Below are 21,859 nucleotides of genomic sequence, written 5' to 3' on the forward strand. Positions count from 1 at the left end.
GTCTTTGTTGTGTGCGATGGAAATTACCTTCGTGGAAAATACATGTAATTAAGAGCTGACTCATCTGTTTGTCTCTGCAGGAATTCAACATACTGCATGAAAGTGTCCATGTCTCTGACGGTGGCGGAGAACGACACAGACCTTTGCTACAACTCCAAGATGAGGTTCTTTGAGAAGGCAGAGCTGAGCAAAAGCAAAGACATCACGTGCACTGGTATTGAGGATTATATCCAGGCAGGAGTGGAGCCTCAGATCGTGTGGTACAAGGTAAGACTATCAGTGACCATTCTGGTTATTTTTAATCCTCTCTCCTGTCATTGCTCAGACTAATCGACTGAAATTAATCAATTTAACATTTCAATCACACTCGAACATTGAATTAAAAACTCAAGTTATGACAGTGTTACATTTATTTTATATAAAACACTAATGGGGCTTTAATAATAAGTTATTTGTATATGAGGCTTTTTTTAATATGTTGTTTTTAATTTACTTTTTTTATGACGGTTACTACTTTTCCAATCACATTCCAAACTTCCCTGCCTTAAAAAATGATGCAACGATTTCACAGCATCACACAGACAAAATTGTGACCCAGTATTTGTTGTTGCAATTCTGACTAGGGATGGGCATCAGTTCTGACGTCAAAAGGTCGTAACTAGACCAGAAAACAATTCAAATTGCTTGGTTTAGTTTTTTGATGTTATTGGTTGGTGATTGATTTTATCAATATTCACAGCACTCATGACGCATCACTTTTTCAACACTTTGTGGCCCCAAAAGAATGCTGGCAGAACTTAACTGAGTTAGAAATTATATAATTAAGCTTAAAAATCATTCTGAGAACATCACCCAGGTCGATTCTATAAGTGTTTAATTTGATCATTCAAGATTTTCAAGAAATAACAAATTACCAAATATTTCTTTAAGTATCTTCACTCATTTACTCGTTGACCTTGTTCCTTGATTGATAACAGTATTTCAAAGTACATGCTTTAGTTGTAAAGGAGAAACTAACATTTTTGAGTCAGTTAACCTTTACTAATGGTCATCAGTGTTGCTTGTACTGTATTTTTGATACTACATGGCGCACCTTAAATCCTTAAATTTTCATAATCCCAAATAAAGCTTAGTACATCCACCAGCAGTTGCACTGTAAAAATCACAAAGATAAAGTTTATACGTACATTGTCACATCTATAAATGAAGGAAACTGTTTTGGACAAATGTTGTTCCCCTGAATCTGATGTGGATTGAGGGACCAAGTTCAGTCACCCATCAGAGATGACCAAACATTTTTAGTCTGTTTTGTAGTCAGAGTATTTTGTTAAACTGTCAATTGGTCAACTGTCTTTGGGAGGTTTCATAGCACATCAGAGGACTCACTCTCATGTTTCAAATGTTGAAGTCTTACTTCTCCAAGATGCAGTCAGTCCCTTATGATGACCGTGTTTGAAGATATTAATTTATAAATAATTTGTCTAAAATCTTGGCGAACATGAGGTTACGAAAGCAGAGAACATTATGACGTGATAATGGCTTCACTCCTCCTCATCCTGTCAGCGGTAATCACACCACGCTTTGTTTATACAACAAGTCCCTTGGAGTTGGAGACTACCAGAATTGCACGGTGACAAACCTCAATGCTTGCTTATCTTTCTTTTGTAAATATTTCAATGTAAAGATAGTTTTGTACAAACAGACACATACTGATGAGTACAATACAAGTCCAAGATCCATTTAAGAGAAACTTAAATCATCACATTAGTTGACCTTTAAGTTAAAATAAAATGAACAAACCAATATATCACTAATGCATGTGATGTCTCTAAAACCTGTTTTCTTGATCACACTAAATACAGGAATGCAAGCCGAAGCAGTGGAGGCAGACCATAGAGCGGAAGCGGGACACTCTGTCGATAAAGGAAGTACGAGAAGATGACATTGGGAATTACACTTGTGAATTACAGTTTGGAAACTTTGTAGTGCGAAGAACCACGGAGCTGTCAGTCACAGGTAAGACGCCGATTCCTGACCAACTTTCATGGTTAATCTGGTTTTGATTTGCACGCACTAATTATCAGTCATGCGAGAGAGGAATCAAATCGAGCGTGATGTTGATGAAGATTAACCTTTTCCTGCAGGCTTCTTAGTCAACACCAACACTGTCTGAGACTTCTCTGGAGGTTTAATTGCTAAGTAGTGGGATTCACCCTGAGCTGCTTCAGCACTTTCCCTTTTTAAGGCTGTTGAAATATTTAAGCCTAAAGTGGTGACAGATTGCTTGCTAGTGACACTGTCACTGCGGAGGTTGACACAGCAAGCACCGGATAAGTAGACAGTGGATAGGAAGAAGTCCAAATGTTACACCTAACGACAGATTCTTTTCTGTGCATCAAATCTAACAGTAGTATCCATAAAATACATACTTTAAATTTCAGTGACTTATGAGGCCTTTACAAGAACACTAATACACTACATTCAGTACCTACAAGTAAATGTACATAACCAAACATTCTCCAATAAAAAAAGAAACATTTTGGCAAATTAGAACGTTTTTTTACAAAGACATATTATAATTGTGTATAAGTGTTTGGCAAATAATTAAAAGTAAATGAATCTGTGTAATGTATTACTTCAGTATCATAAGGCTTTACAAAATATATAGAAAGAAGGTATGTTATTACTTGTTCGAATTTAAATAAAAGTGTTTTTTTCCCCCATTCAAGTTGTACCCAGGAGAGTAGCTAAAGAGGAAAAAACTATGCAGATGTTTACTTTCTGTAAAGCCTGTAGATGATTCAAGGGTCGTCATACATTTGATAAAATTTCTACTGGGATTGAGACTTACACTTAGTCAGTTAAAAAGTGCCAAGATTTAAGGAGAAATGTCTCTCTCAAATAATCCTAAACCACAAAGAAAGTTTTTATATGTGTTACAGATAAGGGAAGTCACTTTTTTTAAGAGCCTCAAACATGTTATGTCGTGCAGAGAGAGAATAAGCGAGTCATTTTTAGCAACCTTGTTACTAAATCTGTTGATTTGATAGTTTGCCAGGTCATAATATTTCTGTGACAGTAATGAAAAAGTAATTTAAAGTTAAAACTAGTAGGAAAGTAGATGCAACTAATTTCTTTGAAATGAGAGCAATATGTATATATGATAGTATCAACAATGCATTATCATTTTGAAGAAACTGTGAGGTCCTGGAATGAGAGGCAAAAATGCAGTTTAAACCCAAGTTTATTCAGAGAACAACTAAAACCAAGTAAATGAGAGTCCCACGAAGAATTGTCCAAAACCAGTCAGTGTCCATATCACAGTCCAACTTAAAGCACACGACAAACTGGGTGGAGAACATACATGAAGACTGAAAAACAAAGAAAGCTGTGGTCAGGCAAAAACACACATGCCAAGATACACGGTAAAAAGCAGACAAACACTAGGTGAACTAACAATAACAAAAATAAATAATCCACAAAGTCCAACAGGAGGAGAATACAGAAGTGACGTGCAATGTAGTGAGGGATTTTAGCCTGGCGCCTGCTGCTGGGAAAGGCGTGGCTTTATACTCTCCAGCCGATGGAGTAATTGATGAAGAGCTGGAGCTGTTGCAGCAACAGGCGCTGAGGTTCTAAACGAACTAAAACAAGTAGAACAAAACAGGAAGTGTGTAACATTAAAATAACACAAGACATGACAGAAACTTGCCCAACACTAACTAAATAACAGACGGAGTGACATCTAGTAGGTTCAGAAACTAAAGATACTCCTTCATGATGCTTTTATAATTACAATAAACGTTTCAGTAATTTATGTTTTGGACTTTAAGTTAAAATATAGTTTTGTTAAAAAAAAAAAACATTTTCGATTGCTCGCTGCCTCACACTTTATTTCTGTTCACCATTTTACATTTGATTTGATCTCAATGACTCAACACCAGCCCTTGAACAATGGTGCAGCTCTACGTAATGTCACTGTTTAATTTAGCACATCAAATGCTACATCAATTTTATATTCATAGTTAAACTCAGTAGCTTTCATTATATTCAACTTTTCCACAATGGTATGCACAGTTATATGGAGCTTTACATTTCATCAAAATCCCTTTACACATTATCAAGTGAGTCGTAGAGACGTGTAAATAATTTCAACCCGTATTAACTTTGACTGTCGGGTGCCTCAAGACAAACTCGAATCAAACCGGATCTTCTTGTCCTATTTAAACTTGGTGTCAAGTTTTAAACCTTGAAAAGAAATATAGAGATTCCCTCAGTCTCTTACCTCGGGGCTGATCAATCTGACTCTCGTGCATATGGAGGAAAATGTAACATTTTGTGGAAAATGATGGATGAATAAATGTGACATAAATGAATGGGTTTAACTGGAAATGGTTTGAATAATGTTTTGTCTAATAGATGTTGTTAAAATTTCACAAGAATACATGTTTTTTTTTCGGATTCTTAGTCTGTTTCCTTTTCACATAGGTTTTTATGTAGGATATCAGATTGTTAACGTGCCTGCTGAAACATAGGAATATTTGCTTTCTTAAAATAGAAGAAAGTGTGAGGCCTGTCAATCATAATGCTCTGGCCTATCTGCACCATAATTTACATATTCTGAACGTGTGTTAAACTTGTTTACTGCAATCATACAACAAACAAGGCAGCAAGACGAAAACAATAAACATTAATTATTATCATCTTGGGCGAGTCTTGAAAAACAATATTGAAATCAGACTTCAACACGCCTCCAATCAACGGCCTTACAAAAACCCTTTTTTTTTCTTGAATGAACCGTGAGTTCCCGACTTAATAGTGGGAGTCAACGGGTCCGATTTGTTTGTGCGGTGCACTCACCACAGTCTCGGGCAGCTCTGGAATAAGGACGCTAGGATTGAATGGATCAGCTGCTTTGTGTGTAAAAGAGAACACCGGTGAAGCAAATGAGATTCAGCTGATTCTATTAACCTCTCGTGATTTAGAGCGTGGGTGTGGATGCCGTGGGAGTGAATGAGCTCAGATACTATTGTTGTGTTTATACTGCTTCGAATTGAGCTGAAAGTATTGACGTGGTTCGAGAGCCTGAAACTACTTTTCATTGAACATTCATTTTTTTGGATGTGCTTCTCTTTGCAACACATACCAAATGACATCAACTTTGTTTGCCCTGAAACTTGAAGAATTTGAAATGCATGCATGACTTCACACAAAAGCAGGTGAAGCGTCACAAGTGGGAGGCGAACTTGCAAACTTTTTCATCTTACCATCCTAAATTGACTTTTAATGTAAAAAAAATGCTCTTCATTTAATTAATAATTATACAAAATGTCATTTGTTATAATTCAAAGTAAGCGTTTGCATTACAATAACAATGAATTTGATGGATTTCTTCATGATGGCGTGAGCTTCACAGCAGCCTCACTGGTGAATGGTATTTAAAGAACTGGATCAATCTTAATAGATGAAACAAGCTTTTTCACCTAATGATAAAGTGATTAAGTTGAAAATCATGACTCATCAAACCGCTTTTGAGATTCCACACCAATGCCTTCACACCAGCAGAGGAAAATGGGTAGGATGTCAAGGGAAATTGCTTTTTTGAAGGGAATAAAGCAAGACGTTAAGGTGAAACACCCATTACTTTGAAGATGCCTATCTTTCCAAATTACATTTATAATCACAGAGGTGGAACAGGTCAGACTTTATTTTAGTTTCCATCTCGCTCGGATATAAAAGCATTGTGCTAATGTTGCAAAATTTTTGAATGAACGCCAAACTCATTAAAAGACGTGACTAAAGTGCTTTCCCATGGGTCACTTAACGTCCGGTTGGCTAAGATGGCACTGAGGTTCAAAAGTCCACTAGTCATGAGTCCCAGACATACGTGCCCTTGTCTCATCTTCACAAAAACGCTTTTGTTATTTAGTCAACTATTGATTTGTGTATAGAATCAAAATATGCTTTCAGTCAATTAAAGCCACCATGTTTAGCTGTATACAGTAGCAGAACTAACGAAAAAAGTGATCCATTTTAAAAGTACAAGTAATTCTGTGACCTTTGTCTTCGTAATAATGCTTTTTGCAAATAATTCAAATGAATTAAACATAAAGTAAATGGAACAAGCAGAAGATGTCTTTGTTACCTGCTTATGGCTTCTAACTGCTGCTGTTTCAGTGGGAATTGGCAAAAAAAGAACAAGAAAAAGAAAACATGACTTTATAAAACACAGCAAACAATCAAACCACTGCAAATCTGTTGCTTAGCATTCAACAACAATTTAGTGTTTCTAGTTAGATTGCTAGGGCTTTGATCATTTAGGAAATCGACCATTCTTAATGGGCAGGAAAATACTGTGAGTCATGGAAATAGTTGATTTTACGCTTTGTTTTAATAGTTATGTAAATTAGCTTTTTCTTTGAGGTATGCACTGGCTCAGTGCATTTCTAGTGTGTAAAGGGAACATAATGTGTTGCTTTAAGTGTGTCTTAAATAGATGTTGGACCTTATTATACTCATCAGTATGTGTCTGTTTGTACAAAACTCTATTTTCATTTAAATATTTACATTACAAACACTTAAAACTCCCACTGAAAACACTTGGTTCATCTGAAGATACAATCTTGTTTACCATAACCACAGCCACTGTCCTGTGATTGGTCAAGCGTCAAGTTCTGTCACTGTGCATCATCAATCCCGGAAGTCTCAAGCTCCAACGGACTCTTTGTATAAACAAAGCAAGGCTCGATTACAGCTTGCTGGAGGAGAAGTGAAAACCCATAATTACGTCATAATGACTTCCCTCAAGTAACCTCTCGTTCGCTGAGATTTACTGCATCTTGTTGAGGAAGACTTCGACATTGGATACATGTGAGTCAGGAAAGTCGGGCTCCCCTTTACATATAAAAAAAAGTATAAGATCTGTATTTCTTTCTTCATTTTGGTATACAAGTTCAATGGTATAAATTCTTATATAGCATATAACAGAATAAAGCTAATTTGATTACACAGAGCTTGTCCTCTAACATCACCACTTTCAATAATCACTAATGAGATCACTTTGACCTGCTTTAATCAAGGTCAGAACACGTGTGTTAATAAATGTTCCTACTCATCATCTGGCCATGTTTAAACTGTACTCTGGTGCCATATGATTTGGCGACCAATACTGATTGGACATCCCAGTGCAATGTTGTATCGTTAGCGCACCAGAGGTTGAATTGTAATTGCTTCTCTAATTGATGGAAGATAATTAATCCGACCAGGGTACCAAGCAGTAGGGAAAAGGGACCTTAAGATAATTCTTACATTAGTGTTTCTTCATGTGCACGGATTGATTGGCTGGTGGAATGATGACCCGGAATTTGTAAAGAGAAATGTCCTTCTTCCGATTAAGTACCACTTACCTACTAATACTTTCATTAAGTGAAGCTAAACATTCGATGTAACTTCATGAGCAACTCTCTTGATCCAAACAGATATCATTAGAAATAAGTCATGTTCCTTAAGTTTGAGAGCTCAATATCTGTGATATATATGATAGTTTGGGAAGATCACATGACATTCACAACGATTAAACTTCAGCATATTATCCATCCCGCCACTTGATTGATTTGCAGGGCAGCTGGATGTGACATGACATCTGACTTTTTCTGACTGTATCCCGGGAATCGCACCAAAATTGGTCGTATTCTGCAGTGGATTTGCGTCGAGCTTCGCTTTAAAGCGACTCTCCCTAAAAGTGGTTTTCGGTCCAGAGAGTGAAGAGACTGCACACGTCAACGATTCACTCAGACAATTTATTCTTGATAAATCTTGCAATTCGTCAGTTTTCAAGCATATTTACACTGAGTTGTACATCTCAGGGCCAAAATCTTCACTGATCTTCAGAATCGTTCCTTCCTTCAACCTTAGTTTCTAGTTATTGGAAGTATCTGTGTAAAGTTAAACTAACTTAGTTAAACTTGATATAGGACAGGATACCAACAGGAAAATATATGTTGACCAAATAATTTGGCTGACCACGTAAAATGACTCAGGACACTCTTGCACTATGCAGTCCTGGAAAACAACTTTTGTGAAGGTCCAGTGATATTAAATTAACCAATGAGCTGATTTCTTTGTCATAAGGTCCATCCATTAAAAATATTTAATAGGCCAACAGCTGGTTTGTTGTTGCAAAGCTCTTTTGGATTTAACCAATGGAATGTTCTGATCAAAATGTGACGAAAGGAGACGGACCTCCGAGCTTTGCCGAGTTTTCCTGATCACCATTCCAGTCCAATCTCAAAATGAAATTAGGGACTGCAGACCCCTGAAATTAAGCTCTCTTCATCCATGGTGTTAGGAGAGGTATGATGTCTTCATGGAGAGATGTAGGTTCTGAAGCTGAAAGGGTTTGAGAAAATGACCAAGCCAGGGCAGAGCCACAAACACCATCTTGTGCAGCGCTGAGACTCCAACCGTTGGTTAAATGGTCAAATCTAACTAATACAGGTTGGCATTGACATGCACCAGGAACGCATCCTGTCTACAATTTTATAACAACGCATACCATACATGAACACATTCTTTGCCTGTGTGAACCAAGGTTAACCCTGAAGGCTACAAAAACATCATGAAACAGGGCTCATAAGTTCATGCCTTCACTCAGTGAGGTCTGAGTCTGTGAGTCCAGCACTGTTATGGTTACTTTCAAGTGTTCAAAACACACAATAAACGGATCAAATCTAGTTCCTTCTTAGTTGCATCCTGGTTCTCTGGTCCTCTGGTGCTACCGAAGACATTCTGGACACGCAGGCCAGGGTAGAAAAATGTTCCCAAATGTTTCTCTTAAACTTAAGAAAGGGTAAAAAAAATGAGCTAGAGCAAGTCAGAAAAAAAAAATCTGTCACTACCAAGTGGAATGTGAGGAATACCCCTTTTTCACAGACATTTTTGGATTCCATGAAAGGTACATCAGTATACACCGTTCATATAAATAATTCTAAATATGTGTACAATGTGTTTTGCATACTTAAAGAACAAAACCAAATCAACAAAAAGTTTGAAGGAATCGGGAGAAAAAATAAATAGGTTGTGCTGTTTTTTTCTTGATGATTTTTTCCTCCTTTACAACCATCAGATGGTTTATCTCTCGGGATAACGAAAGTCACGCAGCTATGGTAATTCTAGAGAGTCTTCTGCTCCGGTGCTGGAAAATCAAACAGATCCACTGATGGTGAATGTCAGAGGTGTGCGTTCAACAGACCATCTGGCTGACACAGTTTGAATGTCACGACAATGGAAGATCATAAAATACCCATTCATAGAGCGACGGTGTTTCATAAATAACCATCAGTTGCTCTCACAGGGAAGAAAGAACAATTCAAAGGTCCATTCTGATCTCAATCTTATCTTGAACTGCCTCAACAGAACTGTATAAATGTGAATAAAGAACTGTGATATTACAAAAAACATGTCAAGATTAGAGTTGACCATAACACCTTTTAAGATTTTCTGATATTTGAGTCAATTTAATGTATCCTCTCAAATCGCTCCGAAGCGTAACCTCAAGTGGTGCAAGGCCAACCCGAGTAAGACAGTGTTTCAATTCACCAATATATTTTGTAGTTGCCCTCTACTCTACATGTTATGCTAATAAATGGTATTTTTGCTCTCTTTGTTTGTAGTTATTCTTTTGTATAATTTTGTAATACTGTAAATTTCATTTATTTCATTTTTTTTTTAAACAACTTTATGACTGCATTAGAGTGTGTGTGTGGTCCTAAACCACTAGGCCGGGGCCATGACCAATCCATGAGTATACTGTTTATACTGGGCCACACAGTAAATAAAAATGTATAGTTTCAGTTTTTGTTGTGGGTTTTTGTTTTGAAAAAAAGATACAAGTACATGACTGTGATTCTTCACAGTCAGGTCAATATGCTTGTTTCTCTTCAGTATACCGTGTATGACATGTTGAACGCACGTGTATGACTGGTTGAGCGCACAGGAGAATGATTTTGCGCAGAAAAAAAAGTTTTGACTGGAACAAACAAGACACACACACTCAAACCGGTGGCAGTAATCTCACTCCATAGACATCCGCCATGATGTGACGTGTGTCGTTCATCCCGACCTGTGATGACGTAATGATGTACTCCCACTCACGGCGTGTCGGCTCAGTAGGCGCAGAGTCATGATGAAGTGTTAAACTAGTCACCCACCAGGTAATGTTCATATATTAGGCGTTCCGGGTTATAAGGCACAGAAAAATGTACGGTGCTCAAACAGTAGCCAAGTGACAATAAATAAAACACAAGCTAATGCAGTTAACATACCTTATTTTAAATAATGTCCACCATAAACCGGTCCGCTGTGCAAAAAATGTTTGGGGTCCAAACAGTCTTACGAACAAATATTCAATGATCCAATGTAGGATGAAAACCCTGATCTGTTGGTATCTAATTTTATTTCCATTGTTTGGTCACAACATTCTTTAAATACAATATTAATAAATAACTTGTATGTTGAAACTCTAAGGCAAATAAAAGTCTTGTATGTCTCCTGTTCATCGTACTTCTTTAATGTCTTTCTTTAATGTGCTCTGTCTGTTTTCTCCTATTGAGTCGAGAAGATTTAAAATGAATAAAACAAAAACAGAATCTGTCAATTGTATTTGTGTTTTAATGAGAGCAACTGAGGAAATCCAGGTCTTTTATGATTCATTTAAGTCGCTCTTTTGTGGTATCTAACTGATGAACGTGCTAATAAAACTCAAGGACAGAAACGTAATGATAATATAACAAAACAACATCATTAAAATTGATCACAGCTTAAATAATATCACACACAAAACCGACTTAAATAATAATGTTGTTACCATCAGTCAGTCAAGAACAAAAACAGTATGTGTTAAACATGAAAATTAGGTACAAAATCAGTTCCTGTGGAGCTTCAGGATGAAACCAACGAACGTCCATCAACCCATTCTCAACACTGGTCAACTGTAACAACAGTTCTTGATGCTCGCTCAGTGTGACTCCATCAACCACACAATCGAGTTCAGTTTAGAGAAAAAAAATTGGAATAAAATACAAGGCACCAACCTCAGATGTTGGGATGTACAACTGAAACATAAGAAACATTTTAATGATCACAATGTTCTAGACTAAATGATGGACTCCATCTTTTTCAACTTCTCCAACATGTTTCGACCAACTCATTGAGCTTGTTTTTTAAGAAGACAGCTGCTGTTGTGTGTGTGCGTGGAGGCAGTGACAGTTTGTTGGCCGTATATTCCGGAATGCATGTGTTCTCTTGCACAGCCTGGCAGAACAGAGCCCGCTGAGCAAACTCGCGAGCGAGCGGGTCCAGGAATCGGTTTGCCTTGGCCGACTTCCCTCAAGGTGAGATGACTTTGAATGCGCTCCGACTGTTTGATGAGGTGGCACTTTCTGGGCACTAATGACAGTTTAAGCAAACAGAGGACTGTCTCGCCTGGAACGCTGTCTCCAGATTCGGAACAGGGGCTTCGACTGGAGGATTTTAATACATTTTAATTGCTCTGTTAATGGACAGATAATCTCTAGGTTGACGATTTTATCAGTGGCATACTTGACCATGTCAGTGTCCTTGAGCAGGACAGTGAGGCCAATTTGCTTGATCCGTGCTGGCCGAGATCAGTGAGTAGTTAAAAATGCCAAAAGCAGAATGAGTGAAAGTTTTTTTTTTCTTTTTTTTTTGGCTTTTGAAGAGGTAAAACATCACTCAACCTTTACTTTTTATTTTCAAGGCGACTGGATGTATGGAGTTTTTTAATTACTAAACGATGGAATTAATAGACGAACAACAAAGGTAGAAACTTATAAAAGAAAACATACAGTAAGTAAGAGAAGGTTATATTTTCCCGGCCAATGAATGTTTCCATGGAAACAATTAAGTAGAAAGAAGCAGAATGACCAAACAAAGTGTGTTGCTTGTTCGCTGGTTAAAATAGCTTGCAGGATACTTATCATCAAAATGTAGTCGATGTGTTCTGTAATTATGTCTTTGCAACAGTTTGTTTTCATGGCTTAACAAGAAGGAGCTGTCTCGCCTGCAGTTGATACAAAACTCTGCAGCGAGAATTCTGCCCTGCTCTAGTAGAAGAACTCACATTTCTCCGATCCTTCAAACTCTTCACTGGCTGCCAGTTTCTTTGAGGATCAACTTTAAAATTCTGGTTCTTACTTCCAGAGCTATTAATGGTCAAGTTCCTCCTTACATCACTGATCTCTGAGGTCTGTGGATCAGAATCTACTGATGGTTCCTTGCACACGGTCCAGGACCAGAGGAGAGAAATCCTTCCAGGCTGTTGCTCCTAAGCTTTGGAACGATCTTCATCTCCCTCTGCTTTTGATGGATCTACTGACTCTTTCAAGAAACATCTTAAGACACTTTTATTAATGAAGGGTTTTCCTTGATTTTCTGGAACTCCTGTGTTGTTCTCTGCGTTATCTTGACTTTTTAGGTAAATATTTCATTACGTATTGTTTTGATTATAGAGAATATATAAAAACCCAAAAAATCTTAATAGAGAGTGTGAGAGAAGAGGGGAAGTTCAGGTGAATTATGGGCCTTAATACGTATTAGATATGGTATACATTTATCAAAATCTTTCTTGTTTTGTATATATATATACAAAACGGGCTGAAAATATAACCCCTACCCAATGTTAAGTAAAGGGTAAAGGGGGTGCTTTTGATTGGTTATATATATAATTACATTAAAAGTGGGTAATTTTAATGATTTTTCTTACTTTCAAATGTCAAAAAAGGATTTTTGTCACAGAAATGATTTCCACAGTCGAAGAACAAACCAAATAATTGGAAAAAAAAGACTTTTTGATTGACTTCAGTCGTGGTATTTGTAGTCGGGGACAGATGTTCTGCTGAAATTAGGATTTGTTTACTACACTGTAAATGACACAGATGTGTAAAGATTAAAAAACCCAAATCAACTGGCAGCCAAAGAAACAGTCTCAGTCTTCGGTGCCGACGGTTGCACTCGGTGAACGTTGATATGCAATTTGTGAGGAAAAGAAATTCCAGGTGCTCTTAATTAACCTTCATTAGATGTCTCTTTATTACGCATCACTCCTGCTGATCCTCACAAGCATGCGACTAAATCACTCCCATTATCAAGGTCTGCATCCAGAGCTGCCGCCGATGAATATTTATGGCAACCACGAACAACGACAACAGTCAGTGAGCAGGTGAAACCAGGCAACAGATGGGATTCCATTGTGAACAGCTGGTGAACAAAAAAAATCATAAAGGTCATGCTGTCTTGTGCCCGAGTTTTTACTGCAGCGCATTGATTTGTATTTTCTTTTTTTTCTTATTTTTTTTTTAAACAAAGGAAGACAGGAAATAATCCCCCTGCATGAACGCAGGATCAAAAGCTTATATTCGCTAATTACTAAACGTAGTCATGGATTTGATGATCCAGCCGTGATTTGACAGGAATGAGGCGAGAGTGTTCATTAACATGTCTAACAATATTAACGCCCTCGACCACGGAACACAACCTCTTTTGCACACAAACAGGTAGCCCCCTTCGTCCCACCTTTTAATATACATTAGACAAGTCAAAGTAATATGTGTATTTGTCGAAAAACTGTATAAAAAAACCTTGTATAAAACAGATTTTAAAAATCTATATATACTGTAGTTAATCTAGATGTCTTACATATAGAAAGAGGGGAATGTTTAATAATAAAGAAGTGTATGAATGCAATCTAGAGATGTATGTTTAAACAAAATAATAATGATAATTATGTACTGTAACTATATAATTACCTTCAAGTACTTTGGTTGAACACTCACAGATTGTAGCAGGTACTTCTGAGTTTGCTATAATATTAGTAAAAGCTAAGTTAAAGAAATAAGAATTGAGTAGAAAATTTCAGTCGACCAATTGGTTTTACTGGCCCACTATTTAAAGGTTTTGTGGTTATCCTTACTGTGGTACTCTTTGAGATTTTATGTCGTAAGTGAAAAGTGTTGGCTCTTAAGGTAGAGTCACATATGTTGCAGTTGTATTTCCTGTGCCCACCAGACTATGAAGTAGTGGATATTAGCTTGCAAAATAAGTTATATACCTGTTGTCTCAGAAAACTCAAATACTTTGTCGTTTATGTATTTGATTAAATATTCAAATTAAATGAGCTTGAATGGCTGTTTTTTGTTGCGGAACTTGCTCACACAACACATAATACCCGGTGAAATCGAGCCAGCATCGACAAATCCTTTAAAATATTTGCGTTTCCAGATGGTTATGGGTTCACCGTCTAATAATCCAGATTTCATTAGAAACTGCTTTAATTCCGTTCTAATTTTTTTCAGGTATTCTAACCCACAAACTCTGTCGATCTCATCACCTCCTCCTTTCAAGAACTCATAACACATAAGACAGCAGCTTGTATGCCATTAAAAGAGACACTTTGGGAATCGCTTGTTCGTGTTCTCACACGAATGCGTCGCCACACTTGGAAACCTTGCTTTGTTGGCTCTTCCACAGGCTGTCACACGTCTTTCAATTAACAAACTTCTTTTACAGACACTCATCTGAAACATGCTGCATCCGAGACCTCTAATCAAGATGATGTGCTACATCATTAATGCCTTCCCCGAGCTTATTAGCACCCGCTCCGTGCTATAGATCCAAGCTGTTAAAATAGGTGCTAAACAGGTGCTAATGTGCGCATGCAACATTCTATCAGAGACATTCAGAAGTGAACTTAAGCATAAGCGAAGCTCTGACAAATTCATAATTTTTTTTTTATTAGTCCATATGGATGATTTCAAATACCATTGACTGTCTTTTCGGCTTTTAAACCCCCTTGGCTGTTTATAAAACTGTCCCGTCAAGGACACCAGGGCTAGACGTCGATCTGTAGATCCCAACAGAGATAGAAGTCCGGGGAGGACGGCAGACATGACTAATGCTTAACTTTAAGTGAGCACAAATCAATATGGAGGCATAAATTACTTCGATGTTAATTAGTTGGAGACTTGACTTTTACAATTGCTGCATTCTAAATTGCTTTGGGGAGGTTTGGGATCTTCAGAGAGCATAATTGTGCTCAAATTATTTTGCAAAATTGAGTTTAATTTGGCCAAAAAGTAGTGGGTAAGGTACTTTTGAATTACAAATCCTTCCAGCTATATAATTAGAACCTTTTTTTTTACACTTTTGGCATGAACTCATTACAAGTGAACCAATAAAATGTGTAGAAACTAGTTACACTCTTTTGATGGAAACATGAGACAATTTCTTTAAGCAGGTTAACAACATTGTATGTAAAGTTGGTTTAAAAATAAAAATCAATTTTCACTGAAAACAGCACTGAAGTGAATTATTATTATTATTATTATTTGTACTTTTATGGTTTGAAATTCAAAAAAGTGCATATAATAAAATAATTTAATGTTTAAAATTGTACTTAGAATTAACACAAATATACATGTGGTTTTTGTGTTTCCGACTGCTAGATCGCGGCAGATAAATGACCAATTAAAGCCTGTGCTATCCTGGCAATGGCTGAGGAGCTTTAAAAGCTGATGTTTGAGAATGTTTTTCGTTTGAAACTTAATTAAAGTAGGTTTGGTTTGTCAAGAGGTTTTCTTTAAATTCTGGATAACATTTTATTTTTCTTCAGCTTCAAAAAAACTATGGCTCACCACCAGCGCTGGTTTTATTGCTTAACTGAGTTTAATTGCACAGCAAGTTTCAACAATGTTGCACTTTGACAATAAAATAAATAGGATTCTGACTAGGAAAATGTAAACCTGTATTTATTCCCAGGCTGCAGAAAATCATTTAACTAACTGTTTTGTAACAACAAAGTGTAGATTTCTTAATCTTTATTTCTGTATTGTTTCAAATTATACGTGGCTAATTTAGAAACAAGTATTATAAGGTCAGTTTATTATGTACATCACACCTTTTAGCAAAGGAGTCAGTCGTCGGCGCCTGAAAAAGGTAGCCTTGAATTGATTTGTTCATCTTGAAACAGGTGCAGATATTGATTGTTGTAATGTACATGTTTGTGAGTTACAACATACATTATGTGTTGAGCTGATGCGAGATAAACATCAATGAAATTGTTTTGCTCAATTTCTCTACTGATAAAAACCAAACAATTTTTGGACTCTAAAATTATATCCGCAAATCTCTTCGGAAACATCACAAAAGGGTAAATTGTGTCAGTAGTTTAAAATGAAATTGAAACAGTGTCACAAGTCATGATTTAATTTAATTTTCTTATTCGATCATCACACACCAAACTGAAGGAAATCTGGACCATTACAGCAACACAGTCTCCTCATGCCAACATCAGTTATTGCCCCTGGTTGTTTGGTCAGGGTCATGTCCACATGGACTGAGCCCTGGCCCGAGCCACCTGAAGCACTTGACCCCATTTGAGCTGCTTCATCCCATCGAGAGGTCTCCACATCATTTGCACAATCCACAGCAGTATTGCTTTGCCAAACCCTGGCCTTATACCCGAGCCGATTTTTCATCTCCATTTTTACTCAGATTTCGTCCTTTTAGCTCATATTTACTATTCATTCTTGATTGATGTCATTTAGGAATAATTACACAAGATTGGGGGGGATTTGCCATCAGTCAAGTGCCATTGTATAATGGTATATCTGTCGACGTATGCAAGGACGCTTCTGCTAACATCACATGGTCAGGCCACAGACACTTAACATTGAACAGAATGGAAAGAAACGCTTGAGATACTCTGAACAATTCCCTTTAATAATGTCCATGTGCTGCTAATTAGTGAGGTCTGATGTGGCGCACTTCAGACACATGCAAGTAATAAGCATGTTTATGTGGTATTGAGGAAATAGGAAGGCTAGTTGGATGGTCAAGTACATTTTAAAAGGTGTCTCCTAACGGAGCATCTTAAATTGCTGTCAAATTCAATCACAAAATGGACCAAAATCCTTTAGCAGTTTTAGTCACAGGCTGAACAAAAAGTATATTTACCAAACTGTCCATAACAGTGAGTATGAGTCTGACTGTGATATAATTTTATTTATTCTTGAATCAATATTTCTTAACTATCTCTGTGTTTGATCTCTTTTTTTATCAAAGTTCTTTTTTTTGGTTTAAAATTCAATAAAGTGTTTGATATCAAACACTACAAATTCTATCCTTATCTTATATTAAAAATTGGCATCTTTATAGGTCACCGTATCTACAGGAACAATAATCTACTTATATTTGAGCAAACAATCCAGTGGGCAACATAAAATGACTTTTCTGACTGGATTTTGCCCCCAGGCACTTAGCAGAGCGGGAGTCGAGGCGGGTAGATGAAGCTTCATTAAAAACAGTGTCCTAATTCTTCAAGCTTATTAAGTGGCCCCTCATTTTAAAAATGGTGTGATGTTTTGGTAGCATAGCTGCTCAAAGCAATCGATTTTTTTTAGAATATTATATTTAGATTATTAAAACAGAGAGTGCCATCTAGTGGAATCCGAAACCAAGGAGACTGTTTCATGAAGTAAGTTAGTAAGCAAGTAAAGGTTATTTGTAAAGCACCTTTCTAGACCAGGGTCATAAAGCGCTTTAACAATAAAAAAAATACACAGTTAAAATATATACTCGGAAAAGGCCAAAACACATAAGACAGACACAGGAGTCCCAGGAAATCAGGGGAAAGCCTGCAAAAATAAAAAAGGTCTTAAGATGTTTCTTGAAGGAGTCAGTAGATCCATCAAACGCAGAGGGGGAGGAAGATCGTTCTAAAGCTTAGGAGCAACAGCCTGGAAGGATAAAATTGATCTTGAAATAAACTGGCAGCCAGTGAAGAGTTTAAAGGATCGGAGAAATGTGAGTTCTTCTATGAGAGGGAGTCAGAATTCTTGCTGCTAAGTTTTGTATTAACTGCAGGCGAGACAGCTCCTTCTTGTTAAGACACAAAAATAAACTGTTACAATATTTCAAACGAGAAGACACAAACACATGGATTATAAGATCCAGATTGTGTTGTGACATAATTTTCCTCAGTTTAGAGATTTTTCTCAGTTTAAGGAAACAGTTTCTGGTCAGTTTTCTTGAACTAGAGACGTGTCTTTATCAAATACAACACCCAGGTTTATCAGGCTCAGTTTGCCAGACTAGCCAAAGTCACCCAAGTACTGACTCAACCCTGGAACCTTATCATCAGAAGCAATAACAGGAGCAGTTTTGTCCACATTTAGCTGCAAAGTGTTTTCACTCAGCCATTGTTTGATTTCTAGCAAACAATTGACTAAGCTGTTCAGCCTCCTGGGCTCAGAAGAGCAACAATGTGGTAAGAAACATCAGGAAAACTCTGAATGATTTTACCCAGGGGAGTCAAGTACAGCACAAATAATAAAGGACCCAAAATAGAACCTTGAGCAACTCACCACAACAGATCCGCTGATTTAGACCTTATTTGATTGGCTGATACACTAAAACTGCGCCCAGAAAGGTATGACAAGAACCACTGTAACACAGACCCAGACAGTCCCACTTCATCCCTCAGTCTTCTCAGCAGGAGCTGGTGATCAACTGTGTCAGAGGCTGAGGACAGATCCAAGAAAACCAGAACATTGTATTGAATCATCTGCGAATCACTACCTGGGAGTGACGGAGTGAGAGTCAATGTGCAGTACAGTGGGTTCATGTTAATGTTAAATTAGTTTTGGGCACAGGAAGATGCAACTTGAAAGATGCAGGATTTTGCAAGCAAATAAGTTATAAATGCATACCCTGGGAGAAAAATGATATAGTTAATGGAAGATGTGGGTGAGAGTTTAGTACGCTCCTGGACCTGAGTAGTCGCTGCAGCAAAAAGCTCAAGAATGATTTGTGCTTTCCAATATCCACTTAAAGTGTACTGCACACAAGCTGTATATTGTGCAATCGTTTATTCTTAAGGCAACCTGTCAGGCAGGCAGAAACTCTTACAGGATGTTTTTAATTAACCAAACAAGGGCAAGTGAGGGTAATCTTGAACATTATCTTGGAGTTGTTTTCTTTTAGTATCAGCATGAGTACAGAAAAGTGAAATATTTGTCTAAACCGCAGACATGAGGTTATATATCAGTAATTTGCAGCAACAATTCCACATTGAACTTGGCTTGCAAAGCCCGTCATGTACATCATCTGACACAAAATTAAACAAAAACACTGTTATAAAAGTTACTCTGACAAATAGTATTTCTTTGATTCCAAATTTGGAATTTTTCAAAGTACAGTATTTATATCAATCAAGTGTTGATCAATCAAGTGTGAGTAAAATGAAATAATTACATTAAAATTTACAATTGCAAATATTGACAGCATTTTTCCCATTTTTGTGTTGCCAATAAAACATTGGCCACTAGATGGGAACAGTCATTATTTCCTCCGCAGCAAAATAAACGAGGAAATCCTGCGAGATCTGAGGGATAACTGAGGATGAGAGGATACAATGGAATCCAGCAGCAGTTTAACGTGATGTTTGGACAAATTTTGCTTCACAATGTACCAAGATATGTCAGTTAAAGATGGAATTTAAATTAATTGAGAAAATAAGATAGAGAGAGAGATTTTTTTAAAAAGAAAAAAAAAAGAAGCCAAATCTTATAGCGCAGAGAGTTCCATCTGGTGCGTTCTGAGATCAGAACAGCCCTCCATGATGCTTGAACAGTACATAACTAAAAATATTAACAATGAGGCATTTTGCATTTAAGTGATAATTGACCCAAAATTCAAATTCCACTCATTTATATCTTTGAAAAATAATCGCAACCCTTGGTCGAAATGAGGGTGATTAGAAACGAGTGTAATTTGAATTTTCAGTGAACTATCTCTTGCATTTTGGCATCGTATTTATTGTTCCATTTAAAATACAGAGATTTACCATGTGACGCGAACCTGAAACTAACTGGACCCATGTGGACAAAAGATTAGGGAGACTCGACGTGGGGAGATTAAATATTTAACAAGATAAGCATGCGACAGAAAGAAAACAATAGAGGAGGGGAAAAAAAGAAGAGCGAAGAGGATCAGAATCACACACAGAGGAAATCTAGAACACGTTTAAAAACACCAGGGAGAGAATAAATACCTGCATAGGAGTGGATTTGACACTGAAACCGGAAGCTTATGCACAGTAGCCAGTAGCTAGTGTTTATTGTCAATACGTTCACCTTAGTGTCAATCACCATCACACTGAAGCGCGAAATGGAAATAAAACAAATTAAAAGAACAAAACAGACATGAGTTGTCAAAGTAATTATAACACGCAGAAGTGACATGCACAACTTGCATCACAATAAATGATTATTATTTATTTCACTATTAAATCAGTCCAAAAACATAAAAACGCTCAACAATACCACTGTAGCAGATAAAGTGAGGTTAACTTCCAGGTATGACATTCAAGGTTCACAGATTCCGAAAGTGTTTTAAACATAAAAAAACATCACAGGTAGATATAAAAACAAGGTTACTTCATGTTGTTCAAATCACATGGCGTATAAATCAAACAGGTCTCTGGCTGAGATTGCAAATGTTCATAAAATCATTGTCCTTCATGAAAAGTTTAGACTCAACCAGGAAATGGGCTTTGAATAAGCATGTAGCTGAAATCCTGTGGTGAAGATCTTCTGACGGGTTTTTTTTTTCATCACTTTCAAGAGCCGACTTTTGAAATGACAAAGCAGTAGGGGCTCAGAATCTGGTAGCACTGTGTGTCACTGTTTTAAAGACATGAATCAAGGTTATTCCAGAGGAATACTTTTTGAGCTTTTTTTATTTCCACAAAGAGAAGGTTTTCTATTTTCTACCAAAGATTTACTAACTTTAAAAAGCCTTAATCTTCGCAGCAGTGTCAAGGAGCAGCCTGATGACTTTATGAAGCAACTCAATTGCACGGTGCCGTGTTTACTTCTCACTTTTATGTGTCACTTGTGACACCGACACCCCGAACAAGTGGGAGAATACACTTTGATACGGAATATCTGTGGCTGTCCAAGCAGAAGAAGTGTGATACAGGGAAGCAGATATAGAACGTAGCGACCCTCATAAACTCGAGTGGACTTGTAGCAATTTATATTCTCCTCGCTCCCAGTTGTGGAAATTTAATTCATCTCGTATCTGTGACAGATCTGGGCCATGTTGAAATTAGATTGTAATTTTAATGACCTGTCTCTAACAATTCAAATAGATAAGAGGTCCATCTATTGTGTGCTCTAAGTGGCGGGCTGAGACAAAGAAAAGTGCCATGGCATCATTTTTTCGTGTCATCTAGGTCCGATATAGAATAAGAAAAAAAAGTGTTTTTGAGTGTTTGTCGTTGACCAATGTCGTGCTGGAGAACATTCACCAAAGTGTGGTTGTAATAAATGTATATGTTGCTACTTGTCTCCTAGCAGGGTTGTCCAAACTTTTTTTTCAAAGAGTCACACATTTAATAATGTGAAATCTAGACAGGGGTGCATTATGGCATGTTACAATGACATCATATCAATAGTTATCTTTTTTTTAACAATTTAAAATATAAAGCACTACTGAATATCTTTGTTGACGGTCCGAACGATTGGACAAGAAATGTTAACAGTAATTCACACTCATTCTGATTGAACTCACCCGAACTCTCACCAAAGAAATCACATGGGTTGTGGCGCAGAAGTATTTTTGTCACGTGGAAATCGGGAATAATAGTCGGACTAATAGGATTCGGATGGAAAGCCAGAGTCCTGATCTCTGGATTTTTTGAGTTGCTAAATACAGACAGATTGTTGAAATAACAATACCAATAGTGATGGGATTGTACAGGCAGGTGTAAAGTGAATTTTGT

The 21,859-nt window shown here is 37.1% G+C and overlaps 1 protein-coding gene across 2 annotated transcripts in view; it reads left to right on the forward strand.

Annotated features, from left to right (window-relative positions):
• The window catches only part of LOC148080124 (interleukin-1 receptor accessory protein-like 1), a 222,193-nt gene that overhangs the window by 95,100 nt on the left and 105,234 nt on the right, over window positions 1-21,859 (forward strand). For both annotated transcript variants that reach the window (XM_087791680.1, XM_087791681.1), the window contains exons 4-5: window positions 81-267; window positions 1,863-2,016. In XM_087791680.1, the coding sequence (XP_087647806.1) occupies window positions 81-267; window positions 1,863-2,016 (341 nt within the window). The remainder of the gene's footprint in view (window positions 1-80; window positions 268-1,862; window positions 2,017-21,859) is intronic.

Source organism: Callionymus lyra, chromosome 5 (genome assembly GCF_982586985.1).
Source record: "Callionymus lyra chromosome 5, fCalLyr1.hap1.1, whole genome shotgun sequence".
NCBI lineage: Eukaryota > Metazoa > Chordata > Actinopteri > Syngnathiformes > Callionymidae > Callionymus > Callionymus lyra.